Source organism: Epinephelus lanceolatus, chromosome 16 (assembly GCF_041903045.1).
Source record: "Epinephelus lanceolatus isolate andai-2023 chromosome 16, ASM4190304v1, whole genome shotgun sequence".
Lineage (NCBI taxonomy): Eukaryota > Metazoa > Chordata > Actinopteri > Perciformes > Serranidae > Epinephelus > Epinephelus lanceolatus.
The window spans coordinates 29543816-29565426 of NC_135749.1; the positions used below are offsets into that span (position 1 = coordinate 29543816).

Here is a 21611-nt window from a genome sequence, read left to right on the forward strand (position 1 = left end):
CCATTGGTCTTTGTGTTTCCTACTTTGCAGATTATTGCCTGTCTATTTATGAGATGAGTTCATTTAAACCTGTTGTCTCACGAAGAAGCTTAAAGTTTCCAATTACCCGGTTGTTTGTCAGTCTGCCATTTTTTAGCTACTGGGGGTAGTAACTGCACAGACTGATAATCTTTAGTAACTGATCTCCCACTGGACCTTTTATTGTGGAAGAAATACACACAGTGGTTAACAGAGAGACAATTTTTTATCCTTTGCCCTCAATTACATATGATATTTGTGAATTTAAAAGATAATTCTGCAAGTAGAGAAAGTCAGTTTGATAGAGTTTTATCATACTACCATCTGGTTTTGTGTGAAACCTTTGAATGAACTACAGCTTTTGTCTTACACTAAATTCTTCACTTAGACCAGCTAGCCAGCTGGTTAGGTAACCTAGCTATGTTCCCCAAACAAATAAAATGTCATTTTACCTCGTGTTTGTATCAGCCTAGAAGTGGAAGAATGAGCCAACACCCATTGCTCTTGTTAGAATGTCTTGCTATAAAACACAGCTATCACAGGAAGATTATCAAAGCGAGATTTAGGGCATCACTGATGTGACTTGTGTAGTCCCTCTAATTAGAAATTTGAACAGTCTTGCACTGACAAACTGACTTTCTTGACTTGCAAAACTATCTTTTAAATTGTGCTGACAAATACTTAATTCATGGCACAATTCAAATGGGATCAAAAAAGTCATTTGTCTTACATTTTTTGGATAAAATGGTCCCATGTAAGTCCACCAGAGGGGAAGGGACAGTGCCTATCTATGGTTGATGCACTTTTTTTTAGCCCCTTTCCCATTGCGCACCAGTGAGATGCAGTAATGCGCCACTACAAAACACAGTCTGTCTCCATTCAAGCACCACTCAGAAAGTGATCTAAATTAGTCTACACTGAGTTTGAAGGAGAGACTGAATAAGTAAGAGATAAATAAAACAAGTAACCACCATGAAGTTTCCACAGGTCTCCATGCTGTTTTCTGCAGTTGACTAACCTGATTTCTGACCTGTCCTTGACATTGAACCTGACACATTAAAAAAAACAAAAAGGCTAATGATAAGTTAAAGCAAGTTCAATTGAAGTTGCAGCATGCAGAGGTTACAAAGAACATAGTTAATAAAAAAAAACAAACAAACATAAATGCAGTTTGACTTGATTCAGTCGTACTGGTGCATTTTATTCACCTGCTCTACCTTAGGCCTGAGCAGTTGATTAACTACCACCTCAGCCTGCCTGACTTGCCTCAGTGCTCCTGCTCTGAAGCCCGTCCGGTTACAATTAAGGGTAAAGGTGCAGTGTTTCCGCTCCTGGATCACACTTGTATCTTGAGGTCTTGGCTGTCAACCCTGGAGGAGGTCCAGCCCGGAGGGTGGAAGGCGATACGGAGAAGCCTGACTGAGGGAGGCCCAATGTGGGTCAGTTTAATGTTGACTCACCTAAGCTGCACTCTGGTACTGTAACACACTGTAAACAGGCTGTTAGCAGCCAAAAACACAGACAGGTGACAAATAAAAGGAAAAACGTGTAAACCTGAAACCAAATGATCCGATACAGTGTGTCTGAGTGACACAGTAACATGATGGAAATGTTAAATTGAGCATAAACCCTCAGTGAAAACGGGAAAGTTAGTTAATACCTATACTTAATCTCATAGGAAGTGTGTATCATTTATTATGGTATGGTTAGGTGAAGCAGAGACAGTGTTTAATTATTACAGTAGTTCCCAACCCTTTCTAATTGACATGCCCCCACAGCCAAATAAGATAAGCTCAACAGTTCCTTTGACCCGTCTTTAATGTTCCAAATGTGTTCACTTAAATTCAAAATTATTGATTATATAGAAGTGGATCTTTTCACATTTTTAATTTAAGTTATACTGGACTTGTTAATGTTTAGGCTTGTCATTTTTTTCTTTTGTACCGACACTTGGAGTTAACACCAGTTATCCATTTATTTCAGTAATTTCATTTGGTTGGGATTACTGTGGTGCATTTTTAATTAATTCTTAATGTAGTTCAACCTCTTTTTGTCAGTTAACAGGAGCAAAACTTCAAGGAATTCATGAAAAACAACACAACAAAGTAAAATAAGAGAAACCAAACATTACCACATTTTCCCCAAGAGTGCCAAGTTACATTAAGTGTCTCTGTTCAGTGACGGTCAGTGGAACAGGCCTATAAAATACAGCGTCACTAAAGACAGGTCTGAGAAACAATTTTTAAATAGGCTAGAGAGAAATGGTTCTTAAAAACAAGACTACTCCTGCCTCAAACTATTCAGTCATGTGTGCCTTTATATAGTCCATATCTATATATAATAGCAGTACACTACTGTTTGATCAGCTCATCATAATAATAATAATAATAAGTTTATTTGTATCAGGGACAATGTACAAAATAACATTAGTCTCAGAATGAGAAGAGATGCTTTGTACCGGATTTAGCTTACTAGCTACTTTCCATCCGTAGTCCCAGGGCAGGTGAGTAAGGACAACAAGAAGGTAAAAAGTGTCAACATACAAAACAAAACAATCATCTATACACATGTGCATACATACACCCACTCACACATCACAAACACTCAGGTCCAAAACATATTTCATAACAGAGGGAAATAGGAACATACAGGTATTAAAATATTACATACTTTTACAAAGTTGTAAGATCATTTAGGCTTAAGATTAATGCTGACAAGTCTGATTCCTTAAGATCCATTTTTTGTGTTCACGAGAAAAAACGTTGAAGTCTGTGCAAAGTTTCAGGTTGGTTGGAAGATTGTTCCATGATTTGATGGCTTTAAAAGAGAAAGTGGATTGAGCAAAGGCAGAGCTACACTTAGGAATGTTACAATCTCCACTTGAGACAGATCATTAGAGGTACTAGCTAACTAAATAGCATTTATTAGCATTGTTAGCTGTCTAGAATTAGCCAACAGTTAAAGCGAGCATTCTGGAAGAAGACAACCTTGTAAACGGGCATTTGTGCGATTATAACAAATTTGACAAGTCTACCAATTCATTGCTCCCAACAGTTTGTTAGTTGATGAATGATTATCCTGCATGTGTTGTACTCATGTCCAAATATTTTCTTACAGTAAATTGTTTGTAAGGTGTATGTCTCCCCCCATGTTAACCCAATGTTAGTGATGTAGCTGTTTTGTTTCAAAGTACTACCTACCCTGTACTTCCAAAAATAATATAGTTTATTTCTCATTTTCTCCTCCTTGTTCCCTATTGTGTTGTTTTCTACCTCTGCAACTATATTTAAGTAGCAGAAGAGAACAGGAAGTACTTCATCAGTACCCAATTCTTAGGTTAGAAGTGTTATGAAATCCTGTACTGGAACAGTTGAGCATGTAAGAGATGTCAGGGTCACATGTCAGACATGTGGTTTGTGAGTAAAACACATTGAACAATTGTAGTGAGGGTTCTTTCTATTTGAAGTTCACTGTATCACATTTACATTTCCTGGACTCGCTTTGCCCCGTCTGTTTACCACCTGTTCCCTCCCATTGTAAGCCGACCTGGGGAAGAGGGAAAGGGAGAGAGGGAGAGGAGGTAAAGTAGGTGGTGTCCACCTGACCAGCTCTAGCCATGCATCATTAATGGACATACATCATTGATGGTGTCCGCTGCCCACAGGTGGAGCAGTACAATCCCCTCTGCATTCACCCCCCAGGGCCTGTAGACGTACAGATCCAGGTCTTTCCAGTATCCGCTTTATCTGCTTGATATCTAAAGCGAGAGTCCATGTGTACCAGGATCAATCTAGTTTAACTTTGACAAGACATTTTCAGGTAAATTCTCCTCCAGGTGTGACACAACATTTAGAGACCAATGAGTGGCACCACTGCACCCCCAACGGCTGTGCTCGGCCTGGGTTTGGACGTCAGTGGTCGGTGGCATCAAAGAGCCGTCCAAAAGAGCAGAGTTTTGGTCCAGACCTATCTGCTCACCAGCTCTGTGCACCCTCCACCCACAGCAGGAGGAAGCAAGGGGACCAGGACCCCCGTAAGGCTGCCCTCACTGGTCGCTACAGCCAAAGGGCCCCGCAGGCGAAGCAGCATGGCTCGTCTCAGGTAAGCTAATGCACACAAGATTTCAGCTGAAGGACCAGAAGGGTTCAGTTTGTATGTAGCTCCAGTTTACACGTGAGTCACTGAACAAAGCATCTGTTTCTCTAAATAATTCCTTTTTTCCTGTGGAGGTCATGTCTGGAAACCCCAGATTTGCAAAAACCCCTGTAGGATTTCATCTTTCATGTCTTTCCCTAACCCTAGCCTAGTGCTTTTTAAAGCCTTAACTTAACCAGGTCTTAACCGCAGCATTTTCACAATTTAAAACTTTGATACAAGAATATTTTGAAGTGGCTCGCGAGAGTATCTCAAATCTAGGCTTATTATCTACTCACATCCACCTTGGTCTGGATCAGACAAAAATGACAAAATCTGAGAGATGTGTTAAAAAATTATTTTAATTTTTCATCCAGAAAATCTAGAAAAGTCTGCGATTTTGGAAACACCTTTAGAACAGCAGTTAGTTTTGTTAAACAAAATAAATGGGTATTAATTATTTATGTTAGCTCAGTGACTCAGATGTAATGGTAATACAAGAGAAGTAACCATTAGGGCTGGTGCACACGAGAACATTTACAATGGAGGGAATGTGGTTAATTTATTTAATATCTCTGTCAGTAATTCTGACCCTAATTGCCTTGATTTGATAAAAACCCTATATATTGGAGTAAAATTAAAGGAATACTTCATCCTCCAAATGATTATTTGCATATCAATTACTCACCGTGTGTTATATTAAATTGGTGAAAAAAACATTGTTTTTCTTGCATGCCTCTATAGTGAACGAAGAATCCAAAACCAGAGAAAAATCTTTATGAATTGAAGTCATATGGGGACCACAACTGTCTCAGAACATCTGCTGACTTTTCACATTTTCACTAAAACTGTACAATATAAAACTCTCCTGCATAAACAACACAGGTGCATCACTCATCCTTGTGTGATTGTTTACTATTCTTTGTTCACCATGGAGTGAGATGAGAAAAAACAAATGTTTCTTTCTAAATTCAATGTAACACAAAGTGAGTAACTGAAATCCAAATGCTCATGTAGGGGGTAAAGTATCCCTTTCATAAAGGGTGTGGATCACAATGACTTGGTCTGAAAAGCTGTCAATTAATTAGAAGATTAAATGGAAACTATACTGATAATCGATTAATGGTTTAAAGCCAAAATGCCAAACAAAGCCTGCTTCTTCAGTGTAAGGATTTGTTGATTTTCTTTTTGATATGTGACAGTAAACTGAATATCTTTGGATTTTAAACTGCTGGTGAGACTAAAAACAATCTGAAAACATCACCCTGGGTTCTCCAACTTCAGTGATGTGAATTTGTTTTCCTATAGTTTGGCATTTTATATGATTAATTGAGATAATGCAGGACAACCACCCTTCCACCTGGCTTAATCTTGGCAAGGTGCTGTAAATATCAATGAGTCCAAACTGGTGGAAAACAGAGTGAAACACTGCATACAAATAATAAAAAAAAAAAAACGATAACGAGCAAATCTTTCTGTCTGTGATTGTTTGTCAGTAATGATTGTGCTTAAATGTTTTCTATTTATATTTAATTTATTCATTATTTGCATGGGTTAACGTGGAGCTTTTTCTCCTCTAAACTGACAGGTTGTTTACAGACTGTTGACTAAGGCACACTTGTGATTTTCATGTAGCTATATAAATAAAACCTGACTTTATTGAGAACTTTTTGTATTAAATGACTTAAAAATAACATCAAAACATCTTTTAAAAAAGACTAAGACAGGCCTGTTAGTGATAAATGACACCAGGTGCAGATCTTGCAGCAGCTGCAGCATCACTGCATGTTTGATGTGATTAATCACCTGTATGTCATCTCCACTCTCACATCTACACCGTCTCTATTCATTTCAGCAAAAGTGCCTGTCAAAGCTTCAACGCTTGACTGGAATTACACCGTAATTGTTTCCTCTCTGGTCTGTCCCAATTTGATAGCATAATGTAGGCCACTTCTTTACCCCCCCCTCCTGGTTTGCTTTGAGTACAGAAGCTAGGGACCAGTGTGTCATAAATCTCAGGTGTGGAAGCCGATCCGTCGCCTGATGCAACACCCACACTGGCTTCACGCACAGGAGGGAGAAACCTGAGCGAGGCACATACACACACTTTAAGCTCTTAAACACAAACACACATGCCTCCCTGTCTGACAGAGTATTTGATGGCCTCCACTCACCCAAGCAGAGCAGGTTTTGAATAACCATCAAATAGATGAGGAGGAAGAAGAGGAAGAGTTCTGATGTGTGAATATTTTTGTTTTGTTAGACATGACGGTATCAGTCTGTTAGTAAGTGACTCCACCTCTTTGGTCCAGACTGGAAAATATTTCAACACCTATCTGATGAATTGTCACTGGATTTTGTACAGACGTTCATGGTCCCCAGAAGATGAATCATAATGATTTTCTTGATGCCCTGACCTTCCCTCTAGCACCGCCATTAAAAACATGGGATTATTGTTTGGCTGAAAACTACTGGATGGATGGCATTGAAATTTGGTATAGACATTGACGCATTCCTCAGAGTGATTGTCATGACTTTGGTGATACCTTCACTTTTTATCACCATCAGGTGAAATTTGTACTTTGTCCAATACTTTGGTTTATGGCTGAATACCTGCAAAACTAATGTCATTGCTATTAGCCTTAGCTGTACTTTGCATTTAGTGCTAATTGCATGCTAACATGCTAAACTAAGATCATGAACACGATAAACATTATTCTGGCTACATATCAGCATTTTAGCATTGTCTTAATGAGCATGTTAGCATGCCACTACAGTCTCATGGAGCCACTAGCATAGCTTTATACTTGTAGTTTTTTTTTTTATTTGCCATGCTTGGTCCACCTCTTTTCATCCAAACTGGAAAATATCTCAACAGCTACTGTATAGATGGACAAACAATTTGGTACAGACCATGGATGTATGAAGAGAATTGGATACAGTGTTTTAGGCAGGGCCCTGTTTAGCCCTATGAAAGCTGCTCAGTGGGGTATGGGGCCAAAAAAAAATCTTTCAGTTTTGTAGCTCTTCAAGACTTTGCAAATGTTATAAGACCGAATGGGTACAAGTCACTTTGTAGGGGCTGTGATGCTCAAGAAAATGTATCCACTGATTTACAAATGTCTCTTTCACAATATAAGTTAATAGGAAAAAGTATTTTTGGGCCCGATGGCATCATGTGACGGATGTAATTCCACTATTTGGCCACCATGAAAACTGGCTTCAAAGCACAGCGCTCTTTCAGGGGGCCTGGTGCAGGCATTTATATAGAGTGCTGCAGGACTATGTCCTAAAACCCAAAACTGAGTTAGCATTTTAACACTCCCAATTCCCTCGTCTTGAAGTCGATGGGTTTTTTTGAATAGGTTTTTGGTGAGATGACTGAAATAAGGACTGTGATTAACACAAGCTTAACAGACTGTCATGTTTTGTTCTACAACACAAAATACATCAGTGAATAGCCCACTTGTGAATTTTGAAGCCTTAAGGTGACTCATAAAAAGATGGCTGCTAGCAAGCTTTCAATTTACCAGTCCATCTATGCTGCCACCCTCACCTATAAGCATGAGCTTTGGATGGTGACTGAAAGAGTGAGATCACGGATGGCTGAAATTAGTTTTCTCAGTAGGGTGGCTGGGCTCAGCCTTATAGATAGCTCAGACATCTGGAGGAAGCGCGGAGTAGACCCGCTGCTCCTTTGCATCAAAGGGGCCAGTTGAGGTGGTTCAGGAATCTGATCAGGATGCCTCCTGGGCGCCTCCCATTAGTAGGAACCAGGGCAATGGTGTCTCCCAGGTTGACCTACAGAAAAACATAACCTCTGCAGCACACTTAAAGGAAATGTTAGCATGCTAACACACTGATCTACAGTGGCAAACATTAGCAAACATTAAGCCAGCAAACCATGAGCATGTTAGCATTCACTGTGAGTATTAGCATCTAGCTTAAAGCACTGCTGTGCCTTAATACAGCCTCACAGAGCAGCTGCCATGGCTTGTTATCAACTCCTGAAAATGTTTTTGCTAATAAACAGTTGCTGTCTCCACAGCCTCAGTGAGCCGTCCCTCCTCACCCCAAATGAGAGCATCCTTTTCGAGGGATACTCATGCAACCGTCACCCCAGTGTTTTACAAAAGCGACCCCCACCTCCTCCACTCTCCAAGTCATCAGTCCTGCTCCCCTGCAAGACCTGTCACCCATCGGGGACCAGCCAGCCCCACCAGCAGCAGAACAACCAGCAGGTCCAAAGCTGCAGCAGACCGGCCTATATCCACTTCTCCCAGGCCATCCAGCCATCCACCAAGCCAAAACCAGCGAGACGTCATTCACACAACCCTGCCCTGAGCCCAGAGATGGTCCAGGGTGATCTCCGACCTTTAGTGATGCAGTATCGCAACTCACTGTCCCAGGGAGAGCCTTTGTCTATCATTGGGAAGCCTTGTCTCCCGAGCTGCAGTGAACGCCCCTCTCTAGCTGCAGGTTCAGCTCGCACTCAGCTTCATGTGTTTCTGCCCACAGAGGCTGAAGAAGAGGAGGTGGACAGTGAGTCTGTGGATGAAGGCTTCATGGACGAGTTGGACAGTAAGATAACTTCTCTGAAGCTCCAGCAGGGAGCATCAAAGACACTTACATACCACTAACACAAAATCTGCTGGTGTAGCACTATCTGACCAAAAGTATATGGACAACCCTGTTCACATACATGCTGTGTATTTTGGGTTTTTGACTATTTTTTTATGATTTTGGCTAGATCCTTTGGTCAAATCAAGGGAAAACTAAATGCTGCAGCAAAACCATGATATCTTAGACAATAGTGGGCCTCCAACTGTGTGGCAGCAGTTTTGGGAAAGCCCTGCTTCAACATGACAATGCCCCTGCAAAGCTGGATCCATAAAGACATGGGGTCCTGAATTTGGTGTGGAATAACTTTAGAGTCCTGACCTCAACCCCATCCAGCACCTTGAGGATAAACCATAGACTGTATATAAAGATGGATGACACATCTCCATCTTCCCCCTCTGTACAAAAATGAAATATGGCTACTGGCATCTTGAGCTGGTGACCTCATTTGGAGCCAGTATCTGATTGATTTTTTCCCAAACTTGTATCTGTAAAATACTAAAATATTGCTTTACCTGACTTGTTATCAGAGTTAATGCTAATAAATAACTTTTCTAACTAATCTAGGTCACTCTGTGTGGACAGTAAAATGTATTTGCAATATGTAAATTGATACGTTTCTTACCATCAACCAAACATTAACTTTTGTCATGTTAAACCCATTGTTTTAAAATTACACGTTGAAAAATTACGTGTAATGTTTAAGCGTCCACATACTTTTGGCTGTATAGTGTACGTCTTTCAGTGCAGCCTGCACCTAAATATGCTGCTAAAAAGGTGATGCATTGACCATGGAGACAAATTAAAAACATGGATGTCACTCATGCAGATTTATAAGCTAAATTACAAAAATAATCCTTAAAATATATATATATGAATAGTTTCTTATTAGACAAAATCTTTTTTATGTGACTTAGTAGACAAGGCTTTGGGTGAAGGTTAAGGTTCCTTGTTTCATAACTAAGAAACACAGAAATACATGTTGAGAGTTTCCTCAAAACAAATATAATTTTTTGTATATTATGTGGCAACTGTAAGTATATTTTTCATGTATTATTCATATGAGTGTGCAGACATTTTCATTGCTACCCTGCTCCTGTTGAAGTCATGAGCTTACACACAGCTCTGCTAATCATGAGAAGAGTTTGGGTGTTAAAGCATGTGTGAACATAAATTCAGTATGTTGTGCAACTTGATGGAGGAAATATTTGAGAGAAAAACTGAGGCTGGGTTACTTCAGTGTGACAATAAGTTATTAATAAATCTTTTTAAACAGTGTCTGAATATGCAGTTAGTTGAAGTTGAAGCTGTACGTGAGGAGCGACTTTATGGTCATGTTGTTACAATTCATTTATTTTGTAATGTAATTCATGTAACTATTTACTTCCCAACACTGTGATGATACTAAAATTACTGATCAGTTATTTTTCCAATGTCAGTTTTTATTTAGTTTCTGTCGACTCTGAATGAAGTGTGTTTTACATGTTAAAATACTGTTTATTTAAATGGAGTATGGTGGATTTGAAGACAGCAATTTTGGATCTGTTTCTGGTTAAAAACAACAAAAAAAAGATCTCACTCTTTAACAAAAAGATCTATCTCTGTAGGGATCCTTTCCATAAGCTTGTCAGACACAATCTGAGCCTGTCAGTGGCAACAGCTATCACTTTCGTTGGACATAAATTGATAATGTGATAATGCCTGGAGTATTTACTTTGCAGCCTGGCCTCTGCTCTCGCTCAATACTGGACCAGTTTCAAAAAATGTTGTTCCCATTAGTCACTTAGACACAAAAACGTGAAAATAAATGCAAAGCAGTGCAACAGTGCAAAATTCATGCCAGGGTTTAATTTAAATAAATAATTAAAAAGGAAAAAACCTAAAGGCACATTTAAGGCACAACTATAATAGTATGTAGACTAATTAAGAATCACTGAACATTTTCAGCTGGTGCACAACTTATAGATGGAAGCAAATGAGACTTTCCTTGTCCAAAGATCACATTTCAATTACATAGCCTACTTTACAGTTAAAATATGCAATTATACAGTTAATATGGCTTTTTTTTAACCGCTATTTCACTGTATTTATCAGGGGCATAGCACTAAATTCTGGGGCCCCTGTAGTCTATGTGGGCCTATCGCCCTTCCTCTGTTGATTTATGTCTCTCCATGCACCTTTTGATAAGTCAGTTTAAATCAGTTTGCGTTCTGTCCCTTTCATCTCTTTTCTTTTTTTTCCGGAGCCCTAATTTCCGTTTCTTGGTTAAGAACCATGACAGTGTTGTTGATGCTCCAGCAGCATAAGCAGTCACTCACTTGGCTCTAGCTGCATTTATACCCCCTTTCCACCAAAATTAGCACATGTACACAGGTTGTTTAAACACAGGTAAACCTGCTAACAATAGCCCATAGACTCCTTTCCCATTGCCAGTAGACCAGAGCTGTGTATATGGCTCAGCAGCAGAGGAGTATGCCTTTCTGTGTGTGTGTGTGTGTGTGTGTGTGTGTGTGTGTCACATTCAACATCACAGACAGGCTGGAGAACAGGTAAACAGCTGAGAAGAAATGGTTACTTCTCTTTATATATCTCTCACTTATTTAGTCTCTATTTCAAACTCAGTGCAGACTAATTTGGACTGATGTTTGAGCGCTGCTTGGGTGGAGACGGACGGTGTTTTGTGGTAGCTCACATCTCACCAGCAAAGGAGCTAAAATTAGCGTGTTCACTCAGGTGTTGTGTTCCCATCAATGCTGATCAGAGGCGGAGGCAATAAATACCTGAAACAGCTACAGAGTCATAGGAAAGGCTGCAGTCAGCATTCACACCTGGAGTGTGAATGCTGATTGCAGCCTTTCCTATAGCATTAGAAAGCCAGATGTTAGCGGGTGTTAGCAGGTTGTTTGTGCGATGGGAAAGGGTCTTTAGAATCCTGGTGCAAGAGCAGATTAAATAATTTAGCACCTTTAAGAGGTGAGCAGGGCCTCAGGGAGTTTGTACTATTTTTTTCACAACGTTCAGTCTTTCAGCTGATTTATTAAGCCAAATTTAATTTAGTTGTGGAACTAATTACATAGAAATAAAAAGCTGCAAACACAATTAATTTTTCATTCCAGGCTTTTCGAGGACCCCCCTTCCGTTGAGGCCCTGGGCAATCAGTCCCACTTTCCCCTCGCTATGATGCCCCTGGAATTTATGTACTTTTCAGAATCTTTGTAAAAAACATTAAAGGTTTGTAAACTTACACTTAGGTACATAAAATTTGGCAAGACTAATCAATAGATTCATGATATAGGGGAGACTGGGCATGGTTGTAACACTTTTTATCTCAGCGCCTATAACTCGCTGAATTTTTGTGTTAGAGCTCTTAAATTTCGGCCCAAAGTACCCTTATTTCGCGACTACAAATTGCATTTTTTTTCAACTTCTCCGACTATATCACAGGATTCATTAACTGTTGTCAAATGCAAGGAGCTCCATTATCACAACCTGCCAGACTACCAGGGTAACTTGTATCACAACAGCGGTAGTAACAGTGAAGAGTAAGAGTGAAGACATAAAAACTACACAATAACAAAAAGAAAACATAAAAAACTGATACATACAATATTAACCACTTCCTCTAAGGTCTAACGTGCTAACCTGTACCTGTCAGATGCTCAGTATTTCAAAAAAACTTTTGCAAACTGTGTTTCAACGATCCCCGCCCCTTTCAACCAGTGTTAAGCTAGCTGTAGCAGCATGGTGGTTTGAAATAATAAGAAATGACATGCCTCATATTTCACCTAAGAGACTAATCCCTAATCTAATACAAGTTACATAATTCTAATTTCAACAGTACCAGTACTAATCAAAATATAGACTTGGTCCAAAAAATTACTTTCATACCTGAAAATTAGTATTTTGGCTTTAAAATCTGCATACTTCTTCACACAGCTATGAATTTCACATGCAAGGTCGGGAAGGAAGGGGTCATACAATAAATGCATTATATGATTTAAGAGTAGACTTTTCTTTTTGCTAAAGCTTATAGTTAGGGCTGGCTCAGGCTTGCCTTGGACCAGCCCCTAGTTAGGCTGATATAGGCCTAGTCTGCCAGGGGACCTCCTGATACACTGAGCTCCTTCTCGCCTTCTCTCTCTCAGATTCTGAAAAGTTGGTAATTCTTCATTTGCTAACACTCATGTTCTGGTACTGCGTGTCACTAATTCATCTTCTTCTCCAGAGCCTTTGTGCGCCACCGTCTCGCAGTTTTCCTCTAACTGTGGCTACACCTGGATTGTGGGTCATGGTTACGCTGCTGTCGTGGTCCTGCCTGATGCCTCCTACTACTCTTGCTGTTGTTATTAGTCATACTTCTACTATTATTATACACATATAACTATTATTGTCATATTGTCAAATATACTACCAAGATGCTGTACTGTTATTACTAAAATCAAAGTTATTGTAGCTATTGTCGTCTCACTCTCTCTCTCAATGTCTCATTTTGTTACAAGGATCACTGTACATTTATTATGTTGATGTGTTCTGTACATGAGACATCTGTTGCACGTCTGGTCGTCCTTGAAGAGGGTTCCCCCCCAGTTGCTCTTCCTGAGGTTTCTGCCAGTTTTTTCCCCTGTAAAAGGGTTTACTTGGGAAGGGGAGTTTTTCTTCATCTGCTGTGAGGGTCCACGGACAGAAAGATGTTGTGTGCTGCAAAGCCCTCTGCGCGAATTGTGATATGTGATATTGGGCTTTATAAATAAAATTTGATTCAATTCAATTATAAGCAGTGCTGTTACAGCCATAAAATTTCTTGTCACAGGCAAAGAATCCGAATATAACATGCTCATAAAGCAATGCAAAGTCTTTCTTTTGCTCTGATGTTCCCCTCGGCCTAAAAGTAGGCTATGTGTCCTGTTGTTGGTGTTCCCATAAATATGCTGGACACTTTAAGAGTGGACTAATTCCGGAGGATGGCGGTAGTGCAACATGAAGGATGCAAGCGGCCATTAAAGCCCGAAGAAGAAAAAGAAGTCAACAAAAGAAGAAGACATGCTCTGCGACGCGCGAGACTGAATGCAAAATATGTAACGCTAGTAAGGAATCCTATTGAAAGTGTTTGACGGTTGAAGAGTGCTTTTTAATAATTCGCATTTTATTTGCAAACCCACACATCAGGATTTTGGAGCAAACATGGCGGCTACGGAAACTGGCGACGGACACGAACGTCTGGCCACCAATCAAGGCTCGCCTGTCCAAGAGTCTGGCGCGGTAATGTTCTGCACGTTGTTAGGGCTGTATACATTCATTATAACACTCATACACGAAGACGTTGCTATATCTAACATTATTCCACCCGTAAATGCCATTTAATCAGCATAGTGGTTAGTTACTGTGGCGTGCGGACATACTGGCGCGATAAAGGCTAGCTAACCGTAGCGAGCTAGCGGACAGGCGGAGAGGTGTGCATACTTGCAAGCAAGCTAGCGTTAGCTTAGCAAATGGTGAGCTAGTTCTCTTCGTGTTTAACGTTAACGTTAAAGGAGGTGTAATTTGGCAGCTTATCATCATATCATGGCTGAATCCAGGGAAGCAACTCGGACGGAGGTAATTAACCACCTCATTTGCATACTAGCCGTGCAGCTGAAACGGGTAGTTGTGTTTACACTGCACGAGCAGTGTTGCAATATCAGCAACAAGCTAACTTGTCGTGTTTGATTGTTTAGTGAAGATGCACGGTCAAAGCAGTGTGCGCGCTAATGTCAATTTACGTTGAAGCTATGTGGACTTTAATGCAGCTGAGCTGTGTTTATATTATGTGACATGGATGTCGGCTGTGATTATATTCGAGCTAGCTTCATTGTAAAGTTAAGGACATCTTAAACACAGGCATGTTGGAGGGCTCAGTCGACATGGGCATGTAAATAAGTCTAATAGCTGCCTTTTCCGTAAAAACCAATAGTTAAATGGCTCAACTGTAGCTCTCTGCAATGACTCTACAGCTGCATCGACCGTTTTATCAGCAACGTATTTAACATTTATCACAGCTTTGCTCAGCGGAGGTATACTTTTACCTGTAAAGGGATAGTTTGGAGTTTTTGAAGTGGGGTTGTATAACATGGCCGCCGGCAAGCCCCCAGTTTGGAGAAGCAGGCAGGAGTAATGGAGAGGAAGAGAAACAATGTACTGCTGTGGATGGGGGGGGGGGCACTTAAAAAAGTCATTATTTGTTCAAGTGCACATATGATATTTTCATTGCTTTATCATGACCTTTACCTCTTGCACTGCACTTTGTCAACCATAGAACTTCTCTATTCCAAGCATAAGTCCAACTGTGCAGGTCAGCTGTTTGGGTCAGAAAGTGCTGTTGCCAGATCAGTCTGAAATCAAACCTCACTTTTCTAAAGATTTCAAAGATGGTGCGTCTGTGTGCTTTTCCGGGCTGTTCAAACAAAGAAACTTCCTGGTCCCCATATATATTTCACCGTGTTCCGTTGATTGATATTGACCTTAGACAGCTGTGGCTAGCTGCACTGAAGAGAGACATCAACTCTCCACCTGCAAAATTGAAACAACTCCGCGTTTGCAGTAAACATTTCTCTGAAGAGGATTATGTATTAAGATTACTGCCAAATAATCGAGTGAGACATATGCTGAAGAGCACTGCTGTACCCAAACATCAGGTAAGATAGCTCCAAATACCTCCACCTAAATAGAACGGCTTACCAAACAACCAGTAAAAAATACATAGATTTCTTGGTGGGTGGAGTAAATTACATTGATCATCTTGTTACAATGCAGATCATCTTGTTACAATGCAGTATCCTGCTGGGAAACCTTGGGTCCTTGCATCAATGTGTATGCCATTTGACATGCTCTATCCACCCAAACACCATTGTAGAGTAGACATAGAAGTACATACCCTCATGGCAACAGCACTAGCTAAAGGCAGTGGCCCACCCAACAGGACAATGCTGGGTGGGAGGGTCTGTGTGTGTTTCCCAGCAGAACATTGCATTGTTACCAAATGATCAATGTTTTTAACATCTGTTAGTGGTTTTAATGTTTTGGCTGATCGGTGTGTATGCACAGTATGCAGAAGTTCTATGGTTAACAAAACATTGTGCCAAAGTAAATGGCTGTCTGATGGCAAAGTGAAGTGGTGAAAATATTCTTCTTATTAATATATTAATATAGTGCCTACTTAAACTGATGTTGATTTTTTTTTTTTTTTTTTTTTTTTTTTGAGTGACTAAAATACATTTTGCAGCTGCCCCCATCACCAGCAGTGCATTGCTTTGCTTCTGTGATGTTACTCCTCTGTTTTTCTAAAAATAGGGTTGTGCCAACCTCCACTGTAGGTACTGCACTGATTATGGATGAGTACCTCATACATCCACACATTAAAAAAAATCATAGGTAACCTGATAATTATATTTTTTACACCGACATGAATTTAAACACATGGGTCAACAAGACCTTTTATTTAACTGTATTTAAAATGATGAATGCATTATATGGATTTCTTCTCAGCCCACACCACTAACCATGAACTAACCCATTAGATTAACCACTAACTAACCCATTAGATAACCAATAATTTCATCTTTTTGTATTTTAAAAGGAAGTGCATAACCTGTAGTTTAAGCTCACCTGTGGGTAAGAAAGGCTAAGATGTAGTGATCTGATATTCCACAGCCCTAACCTAACTAAGTCTAACTGAAATCACTACTGTGACCACAACAAAAACAAAGAACAGTTCTGACTCTTTAAAGTTAATTTATATTTTTGGCAATGTATTTCAAAGAACTTCCCAAGATTTTTTGCTGCAGAATCGAACTTAAATGCTTTGACATAATCTGTCATGTTAATGTGTTATACGCAAGTAATCCCTGTGGAGACAGTTGGTGACAGTCTGCCTGCACACACACTGTGACAGGGCTAACTGGGTTAGACAGCACTGTCTAACCTGTTTAACAGCTACAGGGTGTCATATTATGGACCTTGGACATTGCAGTACCACTGTTTGGCCACTATGAAAATTGGCTTCAAAGCCCAGCGCACTTCCTGGGGGCCTGGAGGAGTTGGACGGTCATGGAACAGACCCTTGGTGCAATCATGTTGTCTTCCCTTGAAACTTTGAAAGACTTCTAAACTCTTGATGACATGTTTGGCTCACTAGTCAGCATGTTGAGCTTGTTTCTTCTTCTTCCTTATATATGTTATGCATCACTAATTAAAAAGGTGACAAATTATTTATGTGAATACTTACCAAAAATAAGTTTGAAACACAGCTCCATGGACATTGCTTGTAATGTGCGATTGGTTGACGTGGTCATTGGGTATCAGGCAGGGTATGAAATTAACAAAATATTTTGGGGGCAATTTTGGCCCCCACGGTCTAAAAAATGGGGGCATTTTCAAAATGTTTGGGGGCCATCAGAAAATTGTAATTATGTTTTAACAATAAGCACATGAAAAGCAAAACCAACTAAGATAGCGTCTTCACTCTTCAGTAGAAACCACTTTAAATGAAATAAATAATGGGTTACATAAAGTTATGGTTGCAAAATATCACTCAGATTTCCTATAATTCAACCAGTTTAAATGTGATGATTTAACCATTAATCTACTGATAGCAGTACTAAGGTTTCACCACATTAGTTACTTTTACTGTTAAAAAGGCCAAGTTACTATAAATTCCTTAGATGCAATCCTGGAAGTAAGTTAATTTAAAATTTAAAATTCATTCTACCTTAATTTTTCATTAATTTGTCATTGTGTAGACACAGATCACCCAAGAAATGGTTAATTTATACTTATGGTACAGCAAAGCTCCCTCCCCTTCTCTGTCAGATTACTCTCACGTAATCAGTGCAATCTCGTTGATTGTGACGGTAAATCAATTTAATAAAAATAAAATTATACTTCTTATACTAATTATACTACTAATGTCAGATTGTAATACTGTTAAAAATATAAATACATATAGTTGTTTCGAAAACTTGGGGGCAATTTTGGCCCCCGGAACATGGCTTTTGGGGGCATTCTTGGATAAATTGCGTCCAAATGGCCCGTGGCCCTTGCTAATTTCTGACACTGGTATCAGGGCTGGGAATCACCAGAGGCTCTACGATATGATATTAGCATGATACTTAAGTCACAATACAATATTATAGACAAACCAGCAATATGAAAATCTTATTTTTGAATAACACAACAACAGTCACTATTCTTGCATTGTACAGAAAGTTAACTGTTCATTATCTTCACAGGTAACAGAGGGGACAGACAGTGAAGCCATGGAAGCTGTTTCAGAGCCAGGAGCATCAGTGGATGTTGGAGACCCGGAGCTTGTTCACACAGCCTCTCCTAGACTCTCTGAACATGGAGAGGAGGATGACTTTGCTGCTGCTGAGAATGAAATGGAAGGTAAAGAAACTGAACCTAAAGAAAGTGATGAGACTTCACAGACCTCTCTCCTTCCAGATGAGACAATCAGCACAGTTTTGGTTGAAGGTGGTGAGCCAGGTAGCACCTCAGATCACGAAAAAGAGATGAAAACTGAGGAAGAGTTTGAAACAAATGAACCAGACATCAACACTAAGGAGGACATTAGCGAGCAGCCAGTGAAGAAATTGGGGCTTTCTACAGCGGAAGACCTTGACGAGATGATGGATATTGGTACAGTGGATCAGGTGGAACAGGAAGCTCAGATGAAAGAGGAGCAGGATAACTTGATGGATGTGGATTGTAGCCGTTCATCTACCACTTCAACAGCAGGTGAAGTTAAACCTGAAGTTTTATCATTTCATGTACAGCAGTTAGTGGGTCCAAACCAATGGATGGTTTCTTCGTATTTATTTATTTTAATACACGGGTAAAAATTTGTCAAAAGGTGACAAAGCATTATTCTGAGTAAGTTATTAACACTTAGGTCTTAGGTCAGAAACATTGCATGCAATGGTCCACCTTTTCAGCCGCTTTCTCTTGCCCATTTTACACACAGATCGCATTGTAGGGCCGCGAGAAGTTCCTCTTCTAATCCACCTTTAGATTGTTGCATTGCATTTGCATCATGTCGCTCCAGTGTGTGATTTTAGACAGCATGCCAGCATCCTGGAAGCAAAAGGGCTGTGATGGGTGTGATGTGTAACACAACAGCGTAAGGCTCTAGTGTTACGTGTCAGCAGCTCTTTCTAAACAATAACAATGGCATAACATGGCAATAGCGATCATTCACTGTTCCCCTATATGGCAGCTGATCTCGTCCTCTGCTTGGTGGGTAAGATGCTCACAGAATCATTGTTTTACCAATTAGTAGACATTTTCGGTTGCTGTTCTTCTTTGAGTTAGCTGCTAACTGCTACTTTTTAAACTTTCGGCAGTGCGTCACACACATAACATGTCTTCAAAATGTCACACCTGTCCCTTCTATGGTCCTGTCCTGCTGGCTGTCCTTTTTCAAAGACCTTTTTTTGCTGCTGTTACTTTCTCCACTGCCAGCTTAAAGGTGAGACAGCTCTGCCATCCATTCCGGGATTGTACTTTTCAAAGAAGAACAGCAAGACATATTAACAGCGAAACATTCCTGTCTTAAACAGGAAGTGTAAAAGAGGCTTCTGTCTCTGTCTCTGTTTCCCTTTTGCTCTCTCTCTCTCTCAGAACACACAGAAACACACACATTGGAGTGTGTTGCGAGGTTTAGTCCTAATTGTCTCAGTCTTTAGTCCTGACAACAAGTGACTGTAATGCAGAAAGTTGGCAGTTTGTGGGTCAGGTCCAGTTTGGGTGGTTGATTAATACATAATAATGCAGTTAACATGATGTCATCATTCATCAGGATGTTTCAGTGTCATCATATGCCAATTCAGTAAACATTGCCTAACCCTATTTTCAACAAGTAAATTGATGTAAAGCAAAATTTGTGTTGTTTTGGTGGGAAAAGAGGATGTTTTTATAGAAGCTTTGGAGCATGAGGTGACAAAGTAGACATGTAATTAGTAATTATTACTAATAAATGATTATGGTATACCGTGCAGGATTGTTGGTTATTGTTTGTAAAGCTGCGCGCCATTGAAAGTAAAAGTAAAAGCCAACCCCAGATACACTCTCATTTGGTTTATTGCCTTGCTAGATTTACCTTTTTTCCTTGCACTGTGTCTCTTGTATGTGTGCTGCTTACGGTCTGGCACCTTGTTGCCACCTTTTTATAAAGCCCTGACCTCACCTGAACACTGGGGGGATGCACACCCATAAACGACCCAAAACACACAAAACAAGAAGAAAATAAGAAAATACAGGCAGAGGTCAGAGTCTGCAGAAAAATACACCACCGCACTTATAGTTGTCATGAATTATGATTCAGAGGGATTACATTTTTGTGGGTCTATACATTATTTTTTAGTAAATTACTGCATACTATATAACCCTTGCTTCACATGTATCAGGTTCATCAGGTAAATATTTTCTTCAATTTGTGCTGCACATACCTCCAATTTTTCACTGCTGAGCTTCAGATTCATGCAGATTTTCCTTCTAATAAACATGTTTTGGAGTGAAGATCACAACAGTTGATATTATTGGACAGTAAAAAAGTGTGGCTACAAATCACATTGTTAACAGATCTGTTTAATGAATAAAACATACTTAATTATAGTCTAAACCAGGGGTGTAGTGGCCGTTTCAACATACCACAGTTCCTAGGCCACTTAGTTTGTGAGGCGGCCCGGACCCGACAGACTGTCTGTCTGATTTTTAAGTCTGAACCTGACCCGAGTCCGACGCAGTTTGTTACCTGACATAATTGTTGTTATAGACAGTGTGTAAATGACCATCATAAGGCTGCTGTTACACACAGTCAAACACACTGCTCGCACAGCAGCGCAGCACGTCACTGTACACACACTCAATTGGAGTGGAGCTTGTGCTGCGTTCAGGCGTTGTCACGTAAATAACAAATTCCAGCACTTGAATAGGCCATAGCAAAACAACAGCATGTCAAGTGGCCCGAACACGAGCAAAAGTTTGATTTTTTTCTGGATTTCAATTTCTTTCAATTATTATTTAATAAACTTTTTCCCTCACAGCCTCAGGGGTGGAGAACAGTAACACTGTTGAGGAGGAAACTGATGTGAAGCCCACTGTATTACCACCACCTGCAGAGGAGGATGTGAAAGTGGCTTTAGATTTGATGCAGTCCGGTTCATCTCCATCGTCTGAAGCCACAGCCAGTACAGGTGAGTGACTTCAAAGCAGTGGTGCTCGGGGTGCTTTCCTCAAAGCAAACTTAAGTGTTTTGTAATTAACACAAGCTTAAATAATTTTATTAACCTGATTTTAAATGAGAAGATCCCTACAAGAAGTCTCTTAAACTTAGTAGCAGGTACCATTTTGGCAAAGCGTTTTACCTGCCTGATTTTGTAGACTTGATTTATTTTTATTTTTTTTTAATATTTACTCACTTTTCCTTTTTATTTGTGCTTCCACAATAAGTAAATAAGCAGGCGATTTAGTCAAATGGTACGGAAGACGAGAACGGCCACATATTTCTTTTTATTTTTTTTGTGCACTGTTATCGCGTGATAACGAATTAATTATTTCGTTATCTTGACATAACAAAGATTGTTTTCTCGTGATAACGAATTAATTATTTCGTTATCTCGATATAACAAAGATTGTTTTCCCGTGATAATTGTCAAGTCTGATGATGATGTGCACTGGTTAATGTGATCGTCTTGATTTCAGCCTACAAGAGCTGCCGTGGTCCTGCTAGATGCCCCCTACTGCTGCTGTTATCATTAGTCACACTTCTACTGTTATTATACACATATGATTATTGTCACATACTG

At 39.9% G+C, this 21611-nt stretch overlaps 2 protein-coding genes across 8 annotated transcripts in view; both read left to right on the forward strand.

Moving 5' to 3' along the window:
• The first annotated feature begins 3877 nt into the window (after positions 1-3877).
• Positions 3878-9416, forward strand: LOC144467421 (uncharacterized). The gene is made up of 2 exons (XM_078176011.1): positions 3878-4119; positions 8201-9416. Exons 1-2 carry the CDS (start codon positions 3878-3880, stop codon positions 8790-8792), a joined length of 834 nt encoding a protein of 277 aa, XP_078032137.1. The 3' UTR covers positions 8793-9416.
• A 4324-nt stretch (positions 9417-13740) lies between these two features.
• zmym4.1 (zinc finger MYM-type containing 4, tandem duplicate 1) overlaps positions 13741-21611 on the forward strand; it is a 36040-nt gene continuing 28169 nt past the window's right edge. For 2 of the 7 annotated variants that reach the window (XM_033637155.2, XM_033637159.2), the window contains exons 1-3: positions 13748-14031; positions 18036-18543; positions 20850-20999. In XM_033637155.2, coding sequence (XP_033493046.1) covers positions 13954-14031; positions 18036-18543; positions 20850-20999 — 736 coding nt within the window. In that variant the 5' untranslated portion in view covers positions 13748-13953. The other 5 variants (XM_033637157.2, XM_078175452.1, XM_033637156.2 and 2 more) reach the window with 5 other exon arrangements.